The following is a 26,580-nucleotide window of genomic DNA, read 5'->3' as shown; positions in this document are numbered from 1 at the left end:
GCAACCCTCATACAGAACTTGCATACTTCAGGGCTACATCAACCAAAGTCTAAAGCAAAGTTTGGGAGACCAAATTCATCCATTACAAGGACAGTTGTGCAAATGACTTTTGCCCCACTGTGGCAAAAAGGAGAAAGAGGCATATATGATTTGAATTTTGCATCTGCCATATATACGTTTTCTTAAAATTCGCAGTTGTTGATCTCTTTTGTAGCACAGGTAGTCCTTAACTTACAACCACAATTGAGCCCAAAATGTATGTTCCTAAGTGAAACATTTGTAAAGTGAGCTTTGCCCCATTTTACAACTTTGTGTTGTGGTTCGCCGGCAGCTGGTGTGGATGGCTGAGGTCTCGGAGAGTGAGGACTCAGATGAGGGGCCTGCGTGTGATGCAGGGATGGGGCCAGGACCATCAGGGAGTGGAGATTGTGGAGGCTGGCAGCAGTGATGAAGAGGCCCCCAAGGAGCCTGTGCCCAGGGCGTGCGCGTAGGGTTACTCGAAGGAAAGAGCAGCTGCAGCAGCACGGGCAACTCGGGTATAAGGCTGGAAGGTAATGGCCCCTCCCTGAGGAGATAAAAGCCAGCTGAGAAACTGCAGTTCTTTGCAGGAAGCAAAGAAGTTTTTGCACTCAAGCCTTGTGGATGCTCGGAGTATCTTGGTTTATATTTGGAGACTCTTTGTGTTTGAAATATTTCTTAGTAACTTTATCTAGTGTTCTTGGCAGCCTTGCACAACCTTGAAAAGGCTCGTTCTTATCCGAGACAATTAGTTTGAAACAGCCTTTTAACCGTGAAGGAACGGAATTCGTAAAGAATCATTAAAAGGTTTTGCTGTTACCTCCATTTTGTGTTTGTTTCCTTGGAACAAGGTTTGGGTCAGAACACTTTTTTGCCACAGTTGTTAAGTGAATGATTACATTTGTTAAGCTGGTAACATGGTTGTTAAGTGAATCTGGCTTCCCCATGGACTTTGCTTGTCAGAAAGTCACAAAAACTGATCCCATGACCCCCTGGGACACTGCAACCATCATAAATATGGGCCAGTTGTCGAACGTCTGAATTTTGATCATGTGACCATGGGATGCTACAACAGTCATAAGTATGAAAAATGGTCGTAAGTCACTTTTTCAGTGCCATTGTAACTTCAAATGGTCACCCAATGAACTGTTTTAAGTCACAGGCTACCTATAATGGCCTTTCTAATTTGTGTTATAAAACAATCTTATCAAGGTATGAGTCCTTGTGTGTAAAAAAAGTCAGGAGTTTTGGTACAAAATTTGATTATGGCTAGAGGGAATGAGGGGGTTAAAAATTAGTTATATACCAGAGATGTTCTTTCTAGGAATAATGGAAGAGAACTTTAGTAAAGCTGATACCTATCTAATTGTACACGTAATCATGGCAGCAAGAATGATATTCGCCCCAAATTGGAAAGCAAATGAAATCCCAAGTGAAGATGCTATGATTGATAAGATTTTTCAATGCACCGATATGGATAGGTTGACATTGGAATTGAAGGAACAAGATAAATCAGAATACTATATAGTATGGAATAAATTCTATTATTGGAGGGACATGGACGGGAGTTCATAAAATTGAAATAAGAATTTAAGATTAAATAGGAAAGAGGTGAGAGACCTCATACCTGAGGAATAAGAAAAAGAACTAAAAAGATACAAAGCTTAAATGTACATATGTATGTATATGTATATGTATATATGTTTTCTTAAGTTTTCGCGGGTACTTACATATATGGTATTCAGCTTTGTTCGGGTATTTTCCCACATCATTATAGTTGTGTTTTTAAAGTTGTAGCAACGTTTCAGCAGAATCTCATCTGCCATCATCAGACTTCATATGTATATATATGTATATAAATGTTTATATTTTTGAATCTTTCTAAATGTAAAATGCTTAGACTGAAATGTACGTCAAAGAAGATCACCACATTCAATGTTTGTTAATGTTTATACTCAATAAAATTTATATATATATCAGGCTTCTGTGTTCTGTATAGTGTTCCAGACAAACACTATACAGAAGCCTGATGATGGCAGATGAGATTCTGCCGAAACGTTGCTACAACTTTAAAAGCACAACTATAATGACGTGGGAAAATACCCGAACAAAGCTGAATACCATAGATAGACAGACAGACAGACAGATAGATAGATAGATAGATAGATAGATAGATAGATAGATAGATAGATAGAAATAGAAATATGTCCTTGAATCTCTGCCTAGAAGACTTTTAGTTCCAGTATCCATCCATCCATCCATCCATCCATCCATCCATCCATCCATCCATCCAACTTGTATGCCACTTAATTCCCATTAACCCTGGTTTATTTATTTATTTATTTAATTTATTTATTTGATTTGTCAATTGTTTACAAGATAATAAGTATAAGTATATACATAGTTATGAATACATGAAATGGGTACATATAAGAAAGATAAAAGAAACAATAGGACAGGGACGGTAGGCACGTTGGTGCGCTTAACCCTAATGGCATGAATCCAAGGATGGCAGACAAGAAAGTCTTCTTCTGTGGTACCAGAGCAAAGCCTCAAAGTTTGGCAACATTTAAGTCGCTTCTAAAAAGTAATGAGCATTGGAGGCCAAGCTGTTCAACTTGGCAGTTTAGAAAACTTTTCTGACACTGGGCACAGGAAGTAGCCAGATCCAAGTAACCTTAGTGACAATATTTTAGGAGTGCTCACAGTTACAGATTCAACACTGACATTCAAAAACAGGTAAAGAGAAACTTCCCGGAGTATACTAAGTTTGGAAATAATGTGAGAAATAAACAATAATTTTTTTTGTATGTGGATTGCATCGTTGACATATTTTTTCTGTCTAAAAACACTAAATATTTTATCTCCGGAGAGTTTTCAAGCTTGGGAGTAGGGCAAAAACTTTGGAGAGAACATGCAGGAGAAAGGATAAAAGGTTCTCTGGCAAACTTTTCTCATTTATAAAACTATGCCTAATGGCAAGAAATTGAATGACAAGTATGAATGCAGTCCAGCGTATAATGAAGTATGTAGTTAGTAAACCTATGGAAAATGATAGACTTAACTGTCTATCACTAGTAGACTTAACTGTGTGTTATAGTTTGCCTTTTAGACCCAAATAGAACAGGTGAGAAATAATCCTATTTTGCAAATGCTGTCGAATTGCAAGTATCTTCATTTCTCATGAATGTGCTGGTTAAGGATGACACAAATTAGGGGCTTCAGTAGTAACCGAAGAACCAGTGATATTGTCCATTTTGGTCTGGAGAAGCGTGGAGATCTGGACTTCAGGCAGAATTTGTTAGGATTTCAGAGTTAATAAGATTTCTATGGATCTTAATGATGTTCCATGCCTATGGAACATTAGCAGGAGAGTAATTTGAGAGATTTTACGCAGGCTATATACAATAAATTTATATAAATGTATCAGTAGCTGCTCATAGATGAATATTCTATTGTCAAAACACGCCTGAGCAAATCCTTTTATTTTGCTTAGTACAAGATCAGAAAATAAATGATATTGGATTTACTTAGCTTGTAAAATTCAAAGTAAACTTGTTCAAAACCTAACACTACCTGGGAAAAACACTCTCTTAAAAATTGGGTTTCCAAGTAATTTGTTCCAATTTCACAGATATTCCTAATTTGGTTTATGGTATATGATTTCTTCATTCTTGTCTTGTTCTGCAGAAAAAAAAAACCACCACAAAAACCTGTAATGGAAACTCAGACTAACTGGCACAAACAGTACCTCTTCTGGATGCTAAAAATGATAACTATATAAAGAAAGAAGTAAATATTCTGGAAGGAATAAATTTAAATCTATTTCAGTGTTGACCTGTTCCATTACAACACTGCCGAAAATTTGTGTCGAAGTCTAGCCTCTTCCTCCAGGATGTGACGTATTTCCTTTCCATCACCGACTGATTTAGAAACAAAACTTTCTACATTTAGCCACTGTGAATTTTAGCTTCTCTTTTTCCCCCCCCTTTGCAGCAAATGAAAGAATGAAGAGAGCTGGGCTGGCCAATGACTACATCCTTCTCTTTCTCTCTCTGATTTTAGTGTAAATTAAGTAACAAAACCCACATTAATACTTTCCACACTACGCAATTCTTGAAAACACTGAAGTGAGAGTTTGTGGTTATGATCAAGTCAATGTTTCTACTATGTAACATGTATAAATAAAATCCATATGCAGTGTGTAAAGCAAGGCATTAATGATAATTGGAAAATTAATGAAGAACAGGTTTATCAAGGACCATTATTCCTGAAGACTCAATGTTACCTCCAAGTCAGCAGGTTCCCTAGTATCAGTTACAAGGGGACAGCAACAAAGAAAGGAATGTCTTCATCTCCTGATTTTGAATGCTTCGGAGACATCTTGTTGGCCGTTGTGAGAGACAAAACAGCTGTTTTTGAAAACTGAAGGCATTCTACAACATTTTGTTGTGGGTCCAAATTTTGGAGCATAGTACACAGGTCATAGGTCTTCAAACTTGGCCACTTTGAGACTTGCCGACTTCAACTCCCACAATTCCTCAGCCAGCAAGCTGAGAATTCTGGGAGTTGAAGACCACAAGTCTCAAAGTGGCCAAGGTTGGAGATCCCTGGTCTTCGACTTGCAATGATTTGTTTAGTGACCATTCAAAGTTACAGCATTGGAAAAAAGTGACTTGCAACTGGTCCTCACACTTATAACTGTTAAAGCAGCCCCATGGCAGTCACATGATCAAAATTCGGGCCCTTGGCCAACAGTGTGTATTTACAATGGTTGCCGCCTCCCATGGTTGCGTTCGTGATCACCATATGTGACCAGCCAGCTTCCAATGAGAAAAGTCAAAGGGGGAAATCAGATTCACTTAACAACTGCCTTGCTTAGCAGAGGTAATTCTGGTTCCAATTATGGTTGTAAGTTGAAGGCTCCCCACCTTATCAATCTGGGTTAAAATTGGTCATGGTGGGGGCAAAAATGGAGGATGTTCATTGTTCTTTGAAACCACAATTCAGCCGAGGTTCTCCTCTTAAGATAGAGCTTAAAAAACAGTTTTGACCAAGGATACAATCATGCTTCAAAATGAAATGGTCTGCTATGACTTGGCTAGTGAAGAAAAGGAGCAGGGGAGACATGATAGCAGTCTTCCAATATTTGAGGGGCTGCCACAGAGAGGAGGATGGGGTCCAGCTATTTCCCAAAGCACCTGAAGACCAGAAAAGGAATAATGGATGGAAACAATCCAGGAGAGATTCAACATGGAAATAAGGAGGAATTTCTTGACAGTAGGATCAACCAAGTTGCCTTCAGACGCTGTGGGAGCTTCATCACTGGAGGCTTTCAAGAAGAGACTGGATTGCCATCTGTCAGAAATGGTGTAAGGTCTCCTGCTTGGGCGGGGTGGTGGTGTTGGACTAGATGGCCTACAAGGACTCTTCCAACCAGCGTTGGGATTCAATTTTTTTTACTACTGGTTCTGTGGGCGTGGCTTGGTGGGCATGGCAGGGGAAGGATACTGTAAAATCTCCAGTCGGAGGTAGTATTTACCGGTTCTCCGAACTGCTTAAAATGTCCGTTACTGGTTCTCCAGAACTGGTCAGAACCTGCTGAATACCCCCTCTGCTTCCAACTCTGTTAAATCAGTTAGACTTTCATTTGGTCTATGCTTTATCATTAACATGTGGCCTTACCATCACCCTCTTAAGTTGCAATTATTCCTGTTCTGACTGAGAGATGTGAGCAAAGAGGAACGCAGGAGAGAGCTCCTGAAGATCCAAGTCATTTGATTTCTTCACCTTTAAGTTCAAGAGGAGAGAGGATTATTATTAACATCAGACTGGTCTTCCTTCTCAGCCTAGCAGTCTAGTCTTTCCAATTATCAAGGAAGCTCGGGAATTCTTTGAATATCGAGAGTCTTTCCTGGATCACAGCATTTAATGGAACTCAACTCATGGCTCTGGGGTTACAAAGAACTGTTGGTATATAACCCTATACTTTGTTGTCATGACTCTCTTAGCTGGGCTTTATGTTTTGTGACTAGTATTTGTGGTCTGGAAAATCCAGACAAAGGTTGCATAAACTGTTTTGTTGAATGGTACAAGGAAGTGTTCAAGAACCTAGGTAAAAGTGGGGTATTTAGACCAATCTGGAGTTGCTGCAAAAATGAATGGAAAATATCTCAAAGCTTTTATTAAGTTGTTGCACACCTTTAAGGTCACCTATTTGTGATGCTTGTTTAATTCTATGTAGATAACAAAAACAATACAGTTCTTTTTTACGTGCTATAGGTTTCCACTATAGGTTTCCACTATCTTTTAATGTCATCTAGCCATTGTTGAGATGAAGACGTCAATTCTTATTGTGACTGCATCATTCTACACGTTCCTATATGTAGATCAAGAGTGAGGACTCTTCTAACATGTCCATCCATACAAAACAATGCGGGCATAAAAAGTTGCCAAACCTTATCCTATTTTGGTCATGTCTGTTTTGAGTCACCATCAAATGACAACTTGTCTTGTGAGAGCAACACTCCAAAGATCTTACAAGATCTTTGTTTTGGTTTTTTTCTTCTTCTGAGTTTGTTGCCACACCCTCTCAACTTATAAAAACCCCATGGAGAAAACATCCACCAAGCAGCAACGAAGAGACCCTGAATTTGGGATTCTATCTGGATTTGTCTGCTTCTCCATTCAACCCCATGTGGACATCTCTCCATCCTCAGCAAAAGTGCACTGTCCTCCCTGAATGTGTTGAAAGCCTGGACAGAAGTGGTCAAATGGGAAGGTATTGAAGTTAAGGGGGCGGGAGATATCATGTACGAAAGGAACTCAGGAAACGTTAGTGGCAATTGAGAGCAAGGGCTGAAGCAATGGCTATCACAGAAGCGGGAGCAGTTATTTGCACCTTCCAAATGTTGTGGCCCTCCAGTGGCCAGCAGAGCTGGCAGCAGATTCAGACAGTGAAGAGGTTGGGGAGGAACATGGGCCAGTCCTGGAGTCTGGGGAAGGCTCTGACAAGGGCTCTGCATCGGAGGCAGAGATTGGGCCGGGATCATCTGACAGTTTGGAGTCGGAGATCAGCGGGGCAGAAGAACAGCTGGAGCCTGTTCCCAGTGTGTGCATGCACAGAGCTGCCAGGAGAAGGGAACAGTTAAGGAATAAGGGTCGACTCGGAAGTAAAGGTACCAGTGGATGGTGAATGGCCCCTCCCATAGGGAATAAAGAGGAGTGAAAGAGGAGTGGGGTTTGCAGGAAACGATGAGTTCAATCCATTAGGCTGAAGACCTGTTCCTGGCCAATTGCCAAGTATTGTCTGCTACAGAGTGGCGTTTGGGAGATATCAGCCTGGCAACTCTCCAAGCTTGATAAAGGTCTGTAATTGGGAAATATCTTGAAAGATTGTTTTCCAGGACTTTGCTGGAGAGGAATTCACTTTAACCTAAATAAAAGAGGTTTTATCGGGACGAGGAGTCTGCTTCATGATCTTGTGAAGCTTAGTTCAGAACACCAAAATATACCTCTGATCTCACACAAAACCTCCACGATAATGACCGACAACAACATTACAGATGTACTTCTTAAAGCTTGCAGTGAGATAGCACTGTCTTTTGAGGGAAATATTATTTCCTCATTATTAAAACTGGTGCATCTAAAGATGCCTTATGATGCGTCACTCAAATGAAATGAGATGGCCACAACGCTGAGTGACCAAAAGGAAGGATTGTCAATAGCTGGTTGCAGTTGTAAGCAATGTCAACCCTCCCTTCCTTGATTTTATCAGACAGGATTGGCTTTACTTTCAACCACAATTTCTCAATCCTGTCATTGTCAAATCACCTTGCTACAACGGCATAATATATATTCAAAATCAAAATAGGATGTGACTACAGAGCTCTCGGTTTTAGCTCAATAAGTCATATGATATGCTACTACACAAAACCTCCCACTTCTATGCATGCTTTGCTAGTAAACTCAGGCTTGAAAACTACACGACAAATCAAGGGCTAATAGTTTAAATTTTAATTCAGAACATTTTAGTTCTCATAGGGTAAATAAAATAGAAGAAATAATGCATAATGTAAATAGCAAGGGTAAAGAAGTGGAAAATTTGATGTGCTGCATGACCGAAACATTTACTACTTAGGGTGCAGCCTCTGGACATGGACTTGGAGATACAGAAGCAGAGGTGGTATTCAACAGGTTCTGACCAGTTCTGGAGAACTGGTAGCGGAAATTTTGAGTAGTTCGGAGACCCGGTAGTGGAAATGTTGAACAGTTTGGAATCCCACCTCTGACTGGCCCTGCCCCCATCTATTCTCTGCCTCCCGAGTCCCAGCTGATCGACTGGGTCTTCTTTTGTTGCCCTGCACAGGAGAATAGAGCTGGAAAGCAGGTTAGTGGGGTGGTGGGGGGGAATGGGGATTTTACAGTATCCTTCCCCTGCCATGCCCACCAAGCCATGCCCACAGAACTGGTAGTAAAAATTTTTTGAATCCCACCACTGTATAGAAGGTCCAGAATATGCTAGCTAGACTGCATTGGAAGCCAACACCATTATTAAATTCACTGCATCAGTAGGCTTTCAGATCAAATGCTGGTGATGATCATGGAAAGTACAAAGCTCCATTGTAGGAGACCGAGTGGCAGAGTGAAAGGAGGAATCAACTTAGAATCCCTCCATAGCTACAAAGACACTATGTCTAACCTCTTGAATACCATTGACCCTTATGTAGTTCCAAAATAATACTACTAGTTCAGAATATTCCTGTGTACAGGCATGGGTAGTAATAAATCACTCCAACTGGACTTCAGGTGTGATCCTGGTCTTTCGCGCCTGACATCTATACAATATAGCAGTGTGGGCGACATCAGACAGCAGGAGTGTATGTTTATCTAGTACCATCACGAGAAGGCCGCCTGAGAATCCTTCAGATGAGGTTAGGGGTAGCTGGATCAGGTAGCAGGTTATTATGATGAGATTCCCCCTACTCTTTCTGTTCATGGCCCACAAAAGTACAATGCAGATCCCTCTCAACACTTCCTGGTATTTTGTAAACCATCAGAACAATCCTTTTTAACACCATGTTCATTGTTTGTCAGCAATCATGTTGGAGTAGTTATGAATTGGATGCCTGTTTATGTTTACTTTGCCACCCCCCCCCCCCCACTTAATACCTGCAGATGGGGTGGCTGGCAAACACTGTACAATAAATGCATAAAACCTCATTTATTTGTGGATAATATTGAAGGAATTCTTATGTGCAAATGGGAAACTCCAGGCAGCTAACATAGGATTACAAACACAGCTGAAATGAAGATAAAAATCTCAGGAAAAGAGAAAATGAAGACTTGCTGATGACAACACACCAGAGGTTTACCTAAGAGTAAGCCTAAATGAATTAAATAAGATTTCTCCCAAGCCAGGAACCATAAAAGTCGCAACCCCAAAATTGCAAAAAAGCCACAAACGGAATTATACATTAACGAAAGAGTCTGATACTGTCTTTTGCAAACATGGTATGTGATGAAAACCCAAGATTTGTTCTTTGAAGATTAATGACACTTGCCAAATCTGAACTTGGCATGGACATTTCGTTCTCCTCTACATTTTCTCAAGGAATACTTTAATTGCTTGATGCCTTCTGGTGGACTTCAGACACCACAACACTGCCCTCTCCCGTTCCCACTTCTGGTCTTCCTGGGTGAGGCCATACCAAAATGTCAAAACTCTGAATACAATTTGAGAATTCTAGTATTACTACATTAAACCCTGCCAGTGCTGCCACCCAACTAGACATTCAATTTGAACTCCACTGATAGTTCAGGCCTAGCTATAAAATAAACACCAGTGTGGTTTCCTTACCATTTCCCACTCTTATATTTCAATTAAAAGGAAAAAAAAAAAAGGAGGGGGGAAAACTATGGCGACAATTTCCTAGAGAGGTAAACATCCGACTCTCTGCTCTTTTTCTCCCAAAAGTAAACATGGTCACCACAAGAAATTAAAGACAGAGAGGAAAGGATGACTACAATCTGATGGTGGGATGTCAACAAAGTGTGACCTTTCATTTCTACTGGCTCCTTGGCCTTAATCTGAAACACCAATTACACCCTGGGCAAATGATAAATATAAAAAAAAAGGAGTAAACCCACTTTAGCAGACTTCCATGACATGCTAAATTGTCATTTCCTCTTGCTTCTAATTTTAACTCACACAGTTAAAGTAGAGTTGTGTGTTTTTGGACCTTCTTCCTCTTTGCTTGTGGTAAGTTACACCCCTAACACAAGCTTCCTCTCTATTTCAAACTTTTTTTTTTTCTCTTCTGCCTCACGGAGAAGAATATAATTGGCTCTTAGGAAGCTAGCCTTACTTCACACTGGAAATGGAACCGTGATAGACACTCATGTGATTTATGAATAGAATGGGTCAAGAATGAAACTGGTTTACATCTTTGTTCCTTTTTCTCATAATGCACCTTGAAATATTGGTGATAAGACAGATTTCACTAGAACTTAAGGACGATTGGCGTCAGTTGTTCTCATGAACTAAACCAAGATCATTCCAGACTGGAAATTATTTCTCCCAAGTGGAAACTTTCTAAGAGGTATCTGAATACAAATGGGTTGTTTGAGAAGGAATCATGAGGTAGGTCCACACATACAATAGCTGCTTACTTACATTTACACAAAAAAGGCAGAAATCACATTTAGCCTCCCTTCCTCCCTTAGTAACATTCTGGAGAAAGGAGCGGCTGCTTTGCAGATGCACAATTCCTTTTGAAGGAAAGCAAATGTGCTAATTTCATCGGGTTGGGAGAATAAGAATGAAAAAAGAGGTATACCCACATGTGTGTCACAGGGGTAAAAGAGCTGAGGAGGTGGGATGGTGAGATGGTGAAATATCTAGTGGTATAGGCACAAAGCATTTTTGCCAAAGGGGGAGGGGTCTTCAACTGTGACAATGTCATTGACCAGTAAGCAATATCGATGTGAAAAATAAAGTCAATTTTGGGCGCTTCTGTAATCAAAATACAGTAATTTGATTATTTCAAGTTGGAAATTATGTAGAATAATTTATTTCAACCGAGCACTGTAACAGTGTAAATGAGAGTATTAAATGTTTGAGGGAACTAGGTATGCCTAGTCCACTGGTGGGATTCAATTTTTTTCACACCCGGTTCTGTGGGCGTGGCCGGGGAAGGATACTGTAAAATCCCCCTTCCCTCCCCTCCCCATTAACCTGCTTTCCAGCTCCGTTCTCCTGTGCAGGGCAACAAAAGAAGACCCAGCCGATCAGCTGGGATTCAGGAGGTGGAGAAGAGATGGGGTTGGCAGGGCCAGTCAGAGGTGGGATTTGCCGGTTCTCCGAACAACCGCTACCGGTCCTCCAGAACTGGTCAGAACCTGTTGAATACCATTTCTGGTCTAGTCTAATGAAGAGAAGGCTTAGGGGAGGCATGATAGCTGTCTTCCAATACTTGAAGGGGATCACAGAGAAGAGGGGGTCAACCTACTCTCCAAAGCCACTGAGGCCAAGGCAAAAAGTAATGGGTGGAGCTTTGTTAAAGAGAGATGCAGCCTAGTATTAAGGAGAAATTTCCTGACAGAGAGAACAATTCATCAGTGGAAAGGCTTACCTCCAAAAGTTGTGGATGTGCCACCACTGGAGGTCTTTAAGAAGAGATTGGACAGCCATTTGTCTGGTATAGGTTTTGCTGCTTGAGCAAGGGGGGGTTGGATTAGAAGACCTCTACAATCCTATTGTTCTATGTTCTATGTTTAAATGGTTCCTAATCTGCACATTTCCAACTGTGCAGTTGCCTGTTGTTGATTTATCCATTTGTGTTGCACGGTATCCTGAAGGGTCTGCGGAATCACATACAGGAGACAGTCCTCAAAGAAAAAAAAATATTGATACCAGAAAAAATACCGTATTACAATATAATAGGAAGCTTGTGTCCAATTTGAGTGAGATTCCATTTCCCAACTGTGCAATAAAAAAGCTCGAGAAAGCCATGGTGAAACGCTATTTTTAATTGAATGCTACAATAAATGACAGCTATTAGTTCAAGGGTGAAACATGGAAGTGGACTTGCAAAGAATATGTAGCCTGGGAAGGGAAATCATGAATGCAAGTGTCATAAAAGAGTATAGTAAGGTAATTTGATGTCAATTAAATATCTAAAACAAAAGGCTGGAACCTATGTTGGTCATGAGTAGGCTATGGACCTTTCAGTAGTTAAAAAAAGTCCTTGGGGAGAATATTGTTTTATGTTATGTTATGTTATGTTATGTTTGTTATGTTATGTTTTATGTATGTATGTATGTATGTATGTATGTATGGTATTCAGCTTTGCTCGGGTATTTTCCCATGTCATTATAGTTGTGCTTTTAAAGTTGTAGCAACGTTTCGGCAGAATCTCATCTGCCATCATCAGGCTTCTGCAGACAGAACAATACAGAAGCCTGATGATGGCAGATTAGATTCTGCTGAAATGTCGCTACAACTTTAAAAGCACAACTATAATGACGTGAGAAAATACCCAAACAAAGCTGAGTACCATACATATAGATTAAGAAAACACACACACACACACACACACACACACATCATAGTTGGATAGAATTTTAACAGAAGACACATTTGGCAGAAATCTGAGCTGGTAAGGGGCCACGTTTCAGTGATTAAGGAATGATTATAGGTTGGTGGCTATATTGACACTTTGCTTTCAAGCTAATATAATAATAATATAATTAATATAATAATATAATATAATATAATATAATATAATATAATATAATATAATATAATATAATATAATATAATATAATATAATATAATATAAATATAATATAGCCATGTTTAACTTTAAGGCCACACAAGTTCTGCAGTGAATGTGTTACATTTTCTGTGATATATGTGGTTGGAATGCTAGGGACAACTATGTCATTGTACTGATGCCAGCTGAAAAACAATGAATCCTAAAATAAAATCATAGCCAGCACTATAAAGCTTATTGATCATGCAAAAATCCAGCCCGTGCTTGTTGAATGAAGAGAAAGATTTCATGTTTATTTGGAGCGTTCCTCTGATCCATAGGGAAGGAACCAAGCTAAATCATTGAGAGCAACGGTGGTTATACTATTGGGGCTTCTACTGGTATTGCTAGTCGTGGTAATCCTTAGTGACAAACTGGGTTGAAGCCACGGGTGTTCCGAGATGAAACCGATCCACAAAGTTGTTTACGTTCCAGGAACCTGGAAAGGAAAGAGAAAGATCTAAAAACCTTGCTCTTAGAAGTGATATGGCCCGTGAGGCAGGTTACTCAATGGGAAATTAGGTGACTTTTTCCCACGTGCTGTTTATTTGCTGGTAATTTTTTTTCTTCCATGTATGGAGCTTGGTTGAAAAGAAACGTACACTGGAAAGGAGGCAAACCAACTATAGGGAGATATTACTGAGATGACATTTTGGCGTCTTCTAACCACAACTTTTATCTCTAAAATCAGAATCTTTGTGCTCCTATACTGACGATTTTGAAGTTTTCAAATCACTGGGGTTTTTTTTTTTTGAAAGGTAATATCTGTCCCAGATGTGTTTCTTGGACACCAAGCTCTAATACTCTAAGATACTGAATCCACAGAAGGAGAAAAACCAAACAAACCCTACATGAACACACATTTTCTGATGGAAAAGTACCTTCACTTTCCTGCTAAGGATAACCAGAAGAATCACGCATGCTTATTAACAGGGCAAAATATTCTGGAATGCTCTCTGTTACAACCAAGAAGGCTTTGTTGATTTGTGGCCATTAATTGCATTTTCACTTAGATAGGTGTGTAGTATGTTTCAACATAGGGATCCTTGGCCTGTGCATGCCAGTTTTTCTGGTCTGACACTATAACATGTTCACATTTTGGCCTAGGCCTTGGTTACATCAGACCCAACAGAATTATGAAGAGGAAAGCCAACTAATTCCCACTGGGTTATTTAAATGTTGGCCCTTTAACTTTCGTTGTTGTTCACTCTGCTTTCAGGATGTGAGATGATGTGGGGTTCTACGAATGAGACATTATGTGCCACTAAGTTGCTATTGACTCCAAACGACCAGATATATTTTCCCTGTGAGAAATGAATGAGATAATATGAAAAAGATTTATCAGCATTCTTGTCTGATTATTTTCCAAGGCTACCTGTATACTGCATAGGCACCTAGGGATTTTCACAATACTCCATATCTACTGTTGGAAGAATTATCCTTCTGGGTTCAGTTCCAAGTGGGGGAAAAAGACACTGGAAACATGGAGGCTGTTTGGAAAGATGGTTTAATGGTGGACAGGATCACATGGCTCCTGGGCAAAAAAAGGGGAAGAGATGCTGAGAGTGCCTGGGTTTCATGCCCTCTGTTGGGATTTGAATTTGGGCTTGTATTCTTGATTGGTTGTCAGACTCCCATGGGGCCATGCAGGGGCAACTTTGTAGGTTGTCCTGAGTTTCAGGCTTGGCCGAGCCTTGCTGGATGATGATGTAATGAAAAGGGCTTTGAGCAATTGCTATAGCTTTACCTGGAGATCTTTGTTATGTAAAATAGACTGGCCTAGGCCAGAGTAATGGTCCATTAGCAAATGTGGGGGAGGGGCTGAGTTTCTGCCTCTCTGAGTTTCTACTTTTCTTTTTCGGGGAAATATTCTGCCTTTTTAGTATATCCTAAAATATTTCATTTTCCTAGGAGAGGGGTGGATTTTAACTTCCAATGCTACATCGTGTTCATAGTTATTGGGAATCGGATGGCATACCAATTTAACGAATTATTGTTCACTGCACAGTCAGACCAAATGGTCAGACCAGGTATCCAGGCAGGTGTTGCTCCCTGATAGTGTTGAAGGTATTGTGGCAGGATGTAAACTGTTCTGAGTAAGGTTGTCTTTTGCAATTGACTGATGGTGTTATATTATTATTGATCATCGCACAGTCAGCCAGACGTTCAGACTGCGGTTTGGCATTTTTGTCTATCTATCAAGTCCTTACCAAGGACCCGGGATTGGCAAATCTGGATGTTTGATGGTGTTACAGACATCGTCGCAGGATGGAAGCTGTTCCAAGTAAAACCACCTTCTGCAATTGACTGATGGCGAATTTGTCGATGCCTGTGGTGTTCAAGGGGTGCTCCAGTTGTTTTGGGATTAGCACCCTAAGGCACCTATTACTATTGGTACTACTCTTGCTTGCTTTTGCCATAGTCGTTCTATTTCTATGTCTTTGTATTTTATTATCTTCTCCAGTTCTTTCTCTTCTCTTCTGCTGTCTCCAGGCACTGCCACATCCACATCCACATCCATTACCACCACCATCGCTACTACTACTACTACTACTACTACTACTACTACTACTACTACTACTACTATCATCATCCGCATGTTATTCTCATTTAATTATCTATAAACTAAGTTGATAATGTTTTGCTTAAAGCATGAATAAAAACAGATTCAACTGGCCATTGTTTGAACCAAGAATAATAAACTCCTCGGAGATGCCTGCTTGCTAATACCAACCTGGTAAATAAGAACTTCTCTCCTTTCTGCAACCATCAATTTTATGTGATGAAACTCTCGATGCTCATTGTTTCTAATTGTTCCAAAGCATATTTGCTGATGGTTAGCCCCTCCTTTTTGATTTCTCTGTGTTGGAATCTAAACGTGCATCCTTACTTGCAGTATATTTTGTAACAGCCCTAAGGAACAAGAACTGAATAAGTTTTATGGCTCTTAACCTGTACAGGAAATCTTTGCTGCTACTTGCTGTGAAGAATTTATACCTTGGTGGCAGCATGAACATATATGCGTGTGTCCACATGTGTTTCTAAGTGAAAAGTAAATGGAACAGAAGCACTAACAAGTGGTATCTTCCTTCCAACCCAGGTCTGATACTACAGACACAAGAGCTACTCTTCCAACTTCTACAGAGAATTATACTTTCTGAGTTTGACATGCTAGCCATCCATAACAAGACTCAGATATATTATAGATTTTTTTTTTTTTACTGAGGTTATGTTTTTATTCTGACTATATTCTGCATCTTTGGCTGTTCATAAAAATTTAAACAGAGCCAGAAGGATCACACCAAAGTATATTTAGGATAACTGTTTTCCTCAAACTTGCTGTCCTCTCATGCTTCTTGGGAGTTCTGGAAGTTGCAATTTGACCAGTAAAGCTGTAATACGGAATTCTATTTCACATAATTTCTAGATAAAGGCAATGTCTTCTTTTTGAAATTGTTTTCCAGCATGACCTGCTTACAGCTTCTTAACTTGGAGATAATGTACGGCCATTAGAACTTGTGACCGTTTACAGATTTATCTTTCACTAATCTATGTAATCCAGGACTGCATAAAATGTTTTACTACTGGAAGCAAATGGCAAAGCGATAACAGCTCCTGTTTCTCGTACAGAAGTCACGTGACCTGAAGTCGAATGTGAGAAGCAAATGTTTGCTTCCTTAAGAAGCATAATTTGAATTATGCCAACAGTATTTCATGTTCGTGATTTCTACTGTGGATATAATATAGTTCTGATATTTACTGGTTGAAAGTACTCCATCCATTGTGGAGCAAGATAGATTCCTTGATTCCAAAATAGACCCAAGAAGCTGCAGCTGTGAGAAGTTCTGATATATCTCTATACTAATGGATGGGGAATGTTGTGTCAAGACAATGAATGAGGCTTCAGAAACAACAACAGGTTACTGTTTTGTGTGTGAAGCTATGCTCTTGATGGAGGGGGTTCTTGGTTTGCCCTATTTTCCAACTTTTACCAATGTGCTTTATTTATTTATTTCAATTTATTACGACTGCCCACTCCAATAGACCCTCGGGTGGTTTATAGTATAGTATTGAAACATATAATTAAAATAGTTAAGAACAAATGTGACAGCCCACATTAAAAACAGCTATAGTCATGAAAACTATGACAGGGACGCCACAGACACACTAATCCCTGGCCTGCTGACCTGATTAAGGAAATGTTGAATTGCCAGCACATCAGTATTGAGATTCTGGAAAGCAATAGAGATTTGGCATTATGGTGAAGAGATTAATATTGAAATATTTTTGGGGGGAGAGGGAGGGGAAGAAGCATGTTTTGATATGGATCCAAATGGGCAACATTAGCAAACACGGATTGGCTGACAAGTCTCCATCCTCAATGAATAGCCAAAAAGAACAAGCACTGATTGGCTGACAAGTCTCCATCCTCAATGAATAGCCAAAAAGAACAAGCACTGATTGGCTGTCAGTTAGCTGTGAGCTCTGGACTTGAAAACCATAATGTTTCCATGCTGTATTTAGTGTTCTAAATAGAACTGAAAACAGTCAAAACACCCTTGTTCAATCTCAGAAGTATTTTACAGGATTTCTTTTCCTACAGAAGTAATAAATAAAAGAGTAAATTGATTAGCACTAGGGTTTAAACCATAAGAGATCCATTAACTAATAACACACAGGGTTCTTCTTCCCACCAAAAGCCTGTATCTATCTCATGAATCTGATGCAAAGCAAATTTAATTCTACATTTTCAAATAAAATGGCTCTTACTGGAGGTTTTCTCTTATTTTTCTTATATGTACCCATTTCATGTATTCACATCTATGTATACACTTATACTTATTATCTTGTAAACAATTGGCAAATCAAATAAATAAATAAAAATAAAATAAATAATATAATCTGTAGCTGAAGAAGACCTTTACAAAGTTTACTGAGGTACTCTGTAACTTCTTGGTTAGTCCTCTTGAAGCTGTTACCTTACTTAAGACACTATGTGCTAGAAATTAGTGGCGTGATTCCTCCACCCTCTGGCTGTTTTCGTTTCTCTGCTAAAGGATTGAAGGAGTCTGCTAGTGGCTTTTCTCAGGCCTTCCTAAGCCAGCCTGCTTTTCTCAGACTTAGGGACAATGGGACAGAAACTGCCATCAAAGCAAGGTAAGTATTCTGGGAATGAAAGGGGTTTTGATGCAACCATGACACAGGATTTAAGGTGGAAATGGAGGATCAGTTTGATAGGAACAGTTGGATTGCTACGGCCCCATCTGGACTCACCCATGTTGCTTGTAATGCTGCAATTGTCATTTAGCTGGGAAGGCTACCTATTTTATCTAAATTCAAATCTGAGTGTTTAATATATATATAAAACACAAAGTGATCCTGCAGCTCTTGCAAAAGAATTAAGCAAATTGCAGTTGCTTCATCAACTACCTCCAAGGCAAAAGAGCCATTAGAGAACAAGGGGTGATGTAGTTGACTTAAAGGAAGAACCAGCTGAAGAGCAAGCTCCTACATGCTTACAGGGCTTGGGAGTCAATAATCTCCAAGAGCGAAGAAGCTGGAGTTTAATAGTGAAGAAGCTACTGTGCAGTCAACCCTGGAATGAGCCTGGCTGAGGCCATCTTGGAGGCTTCGGGGTTGCTACACAGCAGCAGGAGGGGGGAAATAGTTAGATGGGGTTTTGTAGCCAAAACAAGAAAGTTTTCTGTGAGAACCAAGGACATTCCAACAGGTGGCTGGCCAGAGGAGGAGCAAGTAACCAAGCAACCTGCCAGCGCCTGGATTGGACAGTGTGACCAGTGACTTGGTGGGGGGAAAGGGAAAACTTTTACTTTTAATTAGGTGAAAGCTGTGGGAAATCTCAGAGTTGGTTTTCACCTGCTTGTGCCAATATGATGTATCCATTAAACTGTTCTTTGAGGAACAGTTCGAGTGCCTCGGAGTTTGTTTTCTATGTAAAAAGTATGTGCGATGACCCGGAGTGTAACACAAACGTAACAAAATCTAAAATGTAAATAAATTTAATGCCTCCAACTTGGCCCTACTGTTCAATAATTCTCAGTTGGAGATAAAACTTATGCAAAAATAGTCTTCAAAAGAAAGCCATACAGTCCAAACTTAATGAGCAGATAGAGGTGAAATAAAAAACCAAAACAAACTACAATGAAGGAATTTCCACAATGGACCAGGATAAGTAATTACCAGCTTCAAGGAGATAACAAGGCACAATTTGTTGGAAGGACACCAACCAAGATAACTTCAGCCCAAAATAAAACACGCTTTGCTTCTGGCAACGCTGTGTTTTAACTGTCTCTCTTATATACTATTCTCCCCAGCTGCAACCAATGAGGGGGCTCATGGCCACTTCCTCTCTCGTAAGCCAAGTTGTTTCCTCCTCCATTCCTCCCTGTGTGTCCTAGGATGAAGAGAAGATGGGCCTGATTCTTCCTCTGACTGCCCAGCCGGCCTCTGCCCTTTCCCAGCCTCCTCCACAACCTCCAGAGCCACACCTCCACTCCCTGTTGGCTGTTCCTCCGACTCTAACAAGGGCATGACAGTATGTTTTCTTGGAATGTTGACACAGGCTTGTGAGTCAATCATCTTCAAGAAGTGAAGAAGCTGAAGTTTAACAGCGAAGAAGCTGAAGTTTCACTACTGTACAGCAGAGCGAAGCTCCTGTTCTAGAACAGGCCGTGCTTCTTGACCTCAGTGTACATAAAGTGACATCTGACTAAACTATGGGGAAGTGCAGTCATGGAACTTGAGAGGCTGCTTTGATTGGGGGAGTACCAGTTGTGCAATGCCAGGTCATTCATGTTTTTCCAAGGGACTTGCCATTTCTTTTGGAGGAAGCAAATCCAACTTAGAACAATAATTTATTTTGTAACTGGTTTGCAAAGTTCTAGCAACAGCCTAGGCAGAGAGTCTGTCTGCACAACGTGCTTAATCAGGTTAGTTAAACAGCTTGTAATGCGTTTGTACAATATGCTAGCATGGTTAGTTTTAATCTCACTTAGGAGTTCATTTGTACTGCACAAACTCAATCCTGTTGATTACTTTATGATTAGCGTGGTTTGTAAATCCCAAACATGATTTAATTCAATAACCAAGTTAAATGACACGGGCAAAGCCAGACTCTAAGAGAGAGGCAGTGTGTAGCAAATTCAACTTTCATCAACAGCACTAAATGTGATGAAGCCAAGAGATGCTTTGTCTGGATATTTCATTGGAAATCCTAATCAGAAATGAACCTCATGCGCAGTCCCGTACTAAAGAATGATGAAATTGTTTTTAGGCATTTGAAATTTAGCTGATGTTCAGTTTAATATGCTCACAATCAGTGTGGCCTTGTAGATGTTTACACAGAGTTGGGGCTTATTTCCTGCAGAATTATATCTTATGTCTTAGCCTTGCTGTGTCTTCCGGTGTGGTAACCAAATTGGGTGAATCCATGTTTTTTAGTTGTTCTTAAAACTCTAGGAAGATTAATGGGCAAAATCCATTCCTTGTGCCTTGTGGGGGTTTGAGATATCTTTGCACAGGTTTAAGGCATCCAATTCTTCTCTGAAAACCCACATTTCCCCCCCCCCTCTAAATCCACTTTTGCAATTGCTTGTCTTTAATATTCTGCTTGTAGTCTACTGTGGTCATTTTGCATAATACCTACTCTAGAGGCTTAGGAGTTGGAAATAGTATGTATGACCCTGTTTGATTAATGAATAAGGAAAAAAAGTTCTAGATTAGTAAATATTAGCCTAGTAAATATTCCAGCAGCTTAGAATTAAACTTCTGTATAACATGTTGAGTTAGACCAAAATTCTCTCCAGTTCTAAATAACAGACACCTAAGAAGAAATGGTTGGGTGTAGCTTGGCTTACTATTGGCAATCTCCATTTGTAACGAGTGATGATGTTAAAAAGACAGCCTGAATTACTAAATTTGTACAGTGAATATGTTATACTCTGCAAAAGGCAGAAACTTTTCTACTCTCTCTGTCTTCCTCCTCCCCCATCTTTCTCCTTGTGGATGTTGAATAAATGGATAGGGGGAAAGGGAATTGAGATGTCTAGCATTGGAGAGATGAGTTCTAATTTTTAGGGGGACCTTGTGAGGGATGGAGATGACAAAACTGTACAATGCCCCTTTGCCTCCTTGATTATTGCCACCATGTTGTGCTCTTAAGATAGCCAATTAAAATCTTTACACATTAAATATTTGACTGATTCTAACCTCTTTGTGCAGCTGTCTAATTCTGGAAGATTACTTCCTGTAGTATATTCCATTGGAAAATCCTAACAAGAATTCAGAAACCCATGTTTTAGCTCATTGCTACGGTGATAAGAAATCAATATTTCTGTCCTGAAGTACTATTTGAAAAGGGAACAGCAACAATTCCAAAAAGAGAATAAGAAGTTGAATAAGGAGAAAGAGGAAGACACTTGAAAATGATGACTGTGGAAACAGATGTTCCCAACTGGCAACTTCAGATGTCATTTCATTACTTTAATGAACAAAACCAAAACTGGAGTAAACTAGGAAACTCACCCTGTTGGATGAAATATCCAATAAACTCTTACCATTTCCCCCCATCCTCCCACCATAAATTAGAGATTGAAAAATGGTTTATGAATACATTTGCAATCTTTATGGCTTAAATACAAATTGGGCAGCACACTCACTAATCTTGTGTGTTGATGACTCACCAGCATTAACTACCAACAAGGGGAAGGGAAAGGGGGTGGAAGAAAGTCAACCACAATGGGTGAGAAATGCTGAAATCCACACTGCATTGGAACAATGAGGGACTTCACACTTGACTTAGTCCATGTCTGCAGCTCATTTCCTGCAGAATTATATCATAGTCTCTTGCTCTTATTGAAGCTTTTGCTTATTCTCAGAAGCTGAAAATATATAGCAAACTTCTGCTCTTGCCATTGCTGCCTTTTTCCTGACCAGATGGGAATAGTGAAACATACTGGGGGCTACACTACTTTGCCCAACAATGAGTAAACGCCCCTCACTGTCTGCTCTATCTATCTATCTATCTATCTATCTATCTATCTATCTATCTATCTATCTATCTATCTATCTAATTTCTATGGGTGATATGTGTCTTTCCCAATCTCAGGTCCTCTACCAGAGGCCTGAGTGTTTGAGGATTCTTTGCAATATCTTAGCTGTTCCTAACATTGCACTCTTCTGGACAGAGAGCTCCAAAGTTATTCCTGGTGTACTTTTTACACACATACAAACACACACACACACACACACACACACACACACACACACACACACACACACACGACATACAGGCACTCATACACTATCTCTTCCCAACAATTCCAGTGCTGTTTATAACAACAACACCTTGTTATTTTTGAGATTCTAATCTTATTTTGCGAGTGCAAATTAGTTACAGAAGGAGGAAGAATGTGGACCAGTATAGTCACTCCACTCCTCTGTATAACCACTGCCTCTCTCCATGAGCTGGCAGTCTCTTTCTATAAGCAGAGAACATTCTGTACCTACAGAATCTACTTGCATGTTTTAGGGTGAGGGTGGGGAATGTGTACATCAGCACATAGGACTTGAACAAGGTTTACAGTCATGCCCCAATCCAGTTGCATTTTGTTAGTTGATGTTGCATCAACTTTCTCCTATGGCTTTGATATTCCAGTTCAGTATGGGCCGAATTGTAGGAGATGACCAGGCTGAGCTTGAGGGAGGGGTCAAGGCACATCATTAGTCTCAAGTCCCTTCACACTCACAAGAGATCTAAATCCAGTTCAGCTTGAGTTCTATTGACTCTTTTGTTGTTAGTTGTGAAGTCGTGTCTGACCCATCGCGGCCCCATGGACAACGTTCCTCCAGGCCGTCCTGTCCTCTACCATCTTCTGGAGTTCATTTAAGCTTCAGTGACTCCATCCAGCCACCTCATTCTCTGCCATTTCCTTCTTCTTTTGCCCTCCATCTTTCCCAGCATTAGGCTCTTCTCCAGTGAGTCCTTCCTTCTCATTTGGTGGCCAGTCTTTGAGTTTCATCTTCAGGATCTGGCCTTCTAAAGAGCAGTGAGGGTTGACTGCTCCTCTAGGACTGACCAGTTGGATCACCTTGCAGTCCAAGGGACTCACAGGAGTCTTCCCCAGCACTATAGTTCAAACGCCTCCGTTTTTTGGCGCTCAGCCTTCCTTATGGCCCAACTTTCACAGCCATATATTGCAACTGGGAAAACCATAGCCTTGACTCTACGCCCTTTTGTTGGCAGGGTGATGTCTCTGCTTTTTGAGTGTGCTGTCTAGATTTGCCATAGCTTTCATCACCAGGAGCAAGCATCTTTTAATTTCTTGGTTGCAGTCCCCATTTGGGATGAACTTGGAGCCCAGGAAAATAAAATCTGTTACTACCTCCATTTCTTCCCCGTCTATTTGCCATGAATTAATGATCTTAGTTTTTTTTAATGTTGAGTTTCAAGCCAACTTTTGCACTCTCCTCCTTCACCTGCATCAAGAGGCTCTTTAGTTCCTCTTCAGTTTCTGCCATTAGAGTGGTATCATCTGCATATTGACTCTTACCTACCACCAATTTGCCTTGACTGTTAGTAGTTCAGATTCTTATAGAGAACATTAGCATGCAATAAACCTGTAGTCATTTGAATTGCCGTGCTCCCCGATTTATGGTGTCTGACATTAATTGCCTAAATTCAAGTCCGCTTCATTGAGCATGAAGGCTCCAATATTGTGGAATGAATGGCTTTGCAGGCCGCAATATTCTAATATAAGATACGGCAGAAGAACTTTAAAAAAAAAAAAGAATCAGAGCTCTCTTTTTGTCCTGATATCAGCACAGTCTGTATCTTATAATTTATCTGCCTTGTTAACTGGGGCTCTTCCTGGTGAAAGGGTCCTAAAAGGTTTCTGCCAAGATTAATGATGTCCCAGTGGCAGTAGGCGGGAATCCTTTTTGCTGTTAACAATAGCCGCAGAGTCTTAGGGACTTTTGATTATGTTGCTAAACGCACTCATGCCGTCCCATTCATTTAACTCAAAAGACGAGACCGGCCAACTGGTAACCCCTACTGAGAAGCCAGCTGGTTAAGTTTAGGCAAAAGCTAATTTTGGAGGGATGCTCGGACAATCATTGCATTTCTTCTCAATGCCTAGGAACCTTTCAATTCTCCACACCTTAATGGGCTGGCAGGAATATTATATAGGAGAACTACTGAAGGCATCCCAAAACTAGGATGAAATAAGCTTTGCAGTTATATTTTGTGAACCACAGTTTAACTGAACTTTACTAGCCAATCCCAACAACTGCTCAAAACACTGTGCTTCTATAGCAAGGAAGTCTACTTTATATTACATTTATACAGTATTTCACATCTAGTATAAAAATAAGATGCTAATAATAAGAAAGTGACTGTGTCTGACCCTGAGAATATAATTTCTTTTCAATTATAACATTTTAGATGTTTTTCTCCCCCAAAGATTCTCCGGGGGAATCTTAAATACTGGACTCCTAAACACCCAACAACGTTGTATATTTCAGTGTTAATTAGGGAGTTTTTAATATGATGCTAATGAATTTTAGCACCCACCAGGCTTTCTCCCCTTTCAGTGCATGGCTTTATGTGTATATATACTTCTTGAACTGGAAATGTAGCTTGTTGCAAAGTAAAATTTCAGCTTCAAACACCAGCCACTAAGCAGCTGCCGTTTACTATGTCATTTGAAGTGCACCCAGCCATCTGCGGAAAATTAAAAAGTAATCTGTGAGTAGTATCAGCCTGCAACTTGAGGACTAATGGGGGTGGGTGAGGAGCTCAGCCTATCTGCAATTATCTTTTACTTCTCTTTATTAATTATATATTTATTTTGTGCAGCTGTATATGTATGAGTAAGCTGTTGGCTTTGGTGAGTGGATATTTTGTCAATGCATATTTGTATGAAAATCAAAAATTTGCTTTGGTAAAATGCGTTTGTTATTGGGCTTTGTAGGGGCCAATATGTGATTTGATTATTTCATTTCATTCTTGGAGTCAAATTCTTGGCCAAATTGCTTGTCTCTTACACCTCATCAATTAATCTGTGACGTGGATGTTGGAAGAGAGAACGCCAAATTTTAAAAAGTGGTTTGGAAATCAAACTTGAACTCTGCAATAGAGTTAGATTTCTGGATAAGCTATTTTTCTTTGCTTCAGCTAATTTCCTGCTGTGGAAGAGGAATCTGGTCATAGCACTTTGGCAATCATTTGGGGAGAATACCCAGATTTTTCTCAAAATTCTAAATATGCCCAACAGATTCAAGAGTCTGAAGTTCCCAGAAATGATTGTAATAGTTCCACAAAAGCCGCAGGTTCTCATACTGATAGTGTTTTTATCAAATTTTATCACAGGGATGAGCAAAATTAACAAACAGGTCTATGCACATGTCATACGTGAGCATATCCTAATTTTCGAAGTAGTGGTTTTAATTTGCAGGATATTTCCTAATATTTTCTGGGTTTGCTTTTGAAGATAGAGCTCCCATTCTCCCAGTCTGGAAGCTGCTATTGTAATACAGTTAGCAAATGTGTACCACACATAGTGCATTAAAAGCTAAGCTATAAAGTCAGGTCAAGTAGTGTCCACTGAAGCCCATCACTTCAAATGGAAATGACCATCAAATTGTGGATATAAATTATATTCCTTGTCAACATGTACATACCATCGAAGCTTCCCGCAATTTATTCATATCCCTCTTCGTTCCCAAGAACCTGCTAAAATTATACAGTAACAATTATGTTGTCATTGTCAGGTTTGGGGCTGACACCAATAAGTGTGTTAATGAGGTTCTGGATCATCTGCTACATAGATGCTAAAGGTGTGTGTTTTTACTCTCATCTATAGTATTGGCAATCTATCTAAACATTAAAATGGTGGATTTTTCTGGTAGGTGCGCTAAGAAAATTATTAGAAAACCCTCGAAGAAGAAATCTACCTCTGATCTGCAACCCCGCTGGTTGCTGATATGGGATCTTGGCAATATTTGGATTAAGTTGTTTGTTTTGTTTCTAAATCAAAGGGGCATGGAAGATGACTTTTGAGTAATATAATCAATGTTTTTAGAGTTCTTTTAGAGTTTATAAAGTAATTTCTAAGCACTTTTCTTTTTTAAAAAATTTCTATATTATCCATTTTGGATCCCCAAATTTTGTGTCCTTTTTCAGGAGGCAACTGGACTTTCTTACTTTTTCTTTTGAAGATGTTTTGCTTCTCATCCAAGAAGCTTCTTCAGCTCTGACTGGAGGGTGGGGAATGGAAGGATTTATACTCCTTGCAGACAGCTGGTCATTTGCCTCCTTTTAGAGGGTTGTTGCGGCCACTTGGAGGTTTATCTGTGTCCTCAGGGTCACCTGAATAGTGTGGGGGGTAGGAATGGATTTCCAGAGAAAAACTGCAGACTACAGGAACCATTTTCACCACTCAGGTGACCCTGAGGACACAGATAAACCTCCAAGTGGCCTTAACAACTTCCTAAAAGGATGCCAATGACCAGCTGTCTGCAAGGAATACAAATCCTTCCATTCCCCACCATCCAGTCAGAGCTGAAGAAGCTTCTTGGATGAGAAGCAAAACATCTTCAAAAGAAAAAACAATAAAAGTCCAGTTGCCTCCTGAACAAGCACCTTTGGGACGACCATGACCTGGATGACTGAGAATCTCTACAGACTATCAATATAGGAGTTTCTGTTGATCATTTCATGTTGTTG

General features: G+C 39.9%; 1 protein-coding gene and 1 long non-coding RNA gene across 4 annotated transcripts in view; both read right to left on the bottom strand.

Annotated features, from left to right (window-relative positions):
- Window positions 1-11,311, bottom strand: part of LOC148130016 (uncharacterized) — a 333,127-nt gene extending 321,816 nt beyond the window's left edge. The window contains exon 1 of the long non-coding RNA XR_015750303.1: window positions 11,255-11,311. This is a non-coding gene — a long non-coding RNA (uncharacterized LOC148130016). The remainder of the gene's footprint in view (window positions 1-11,254) is intronic.
- Window positions 11,312-13,058: 1,747 nt separating this feature from the next.
- The window catches only part of PEBP4 (phosphatidylethanolamine binding protein 4), a 272,514-nt gene continuing 258,992 nt past the window's right edge, over window positions 13,059-26,580 (bottom strand). For all 3 annotated transcript variants that reach the window (XM_026683988.2, XM_087969659.1, XM_087969658.1), the window contains one exon: window positions 13,059-13,272. In XM_026683988.2, the coding sequence (XP_026539773.1) occupies window positions 13,181-13,272 (92 nt within the window). In that variant the 3' untranslated portion in view covers window positions 13,059-13,180. The remainder of the gene's footprint in view (window positions 13,273-26,580) is intronic.

This window comes from Notechis scutatus, chromosome 7, assembly GCF_049901735.1.
Source record: "Notechis scutatus isolate UNSWTSFEM ecotype Mainland chromosome 7, rNotScu1.2, whole genome shotgun sequence".
Taxonomy (NCBI): domain Eukaryota; kingdom Metazoa; phylum Chordata; class Lepidosauria; order Squamata; family Elapidae; genus Notechis; species Notechis scutatus.
The sequence above is the reverse complement of the archived record's forward strand: the minus strand, read 5'-3'. Positions and strand labels throughout refer to the sequence as shown.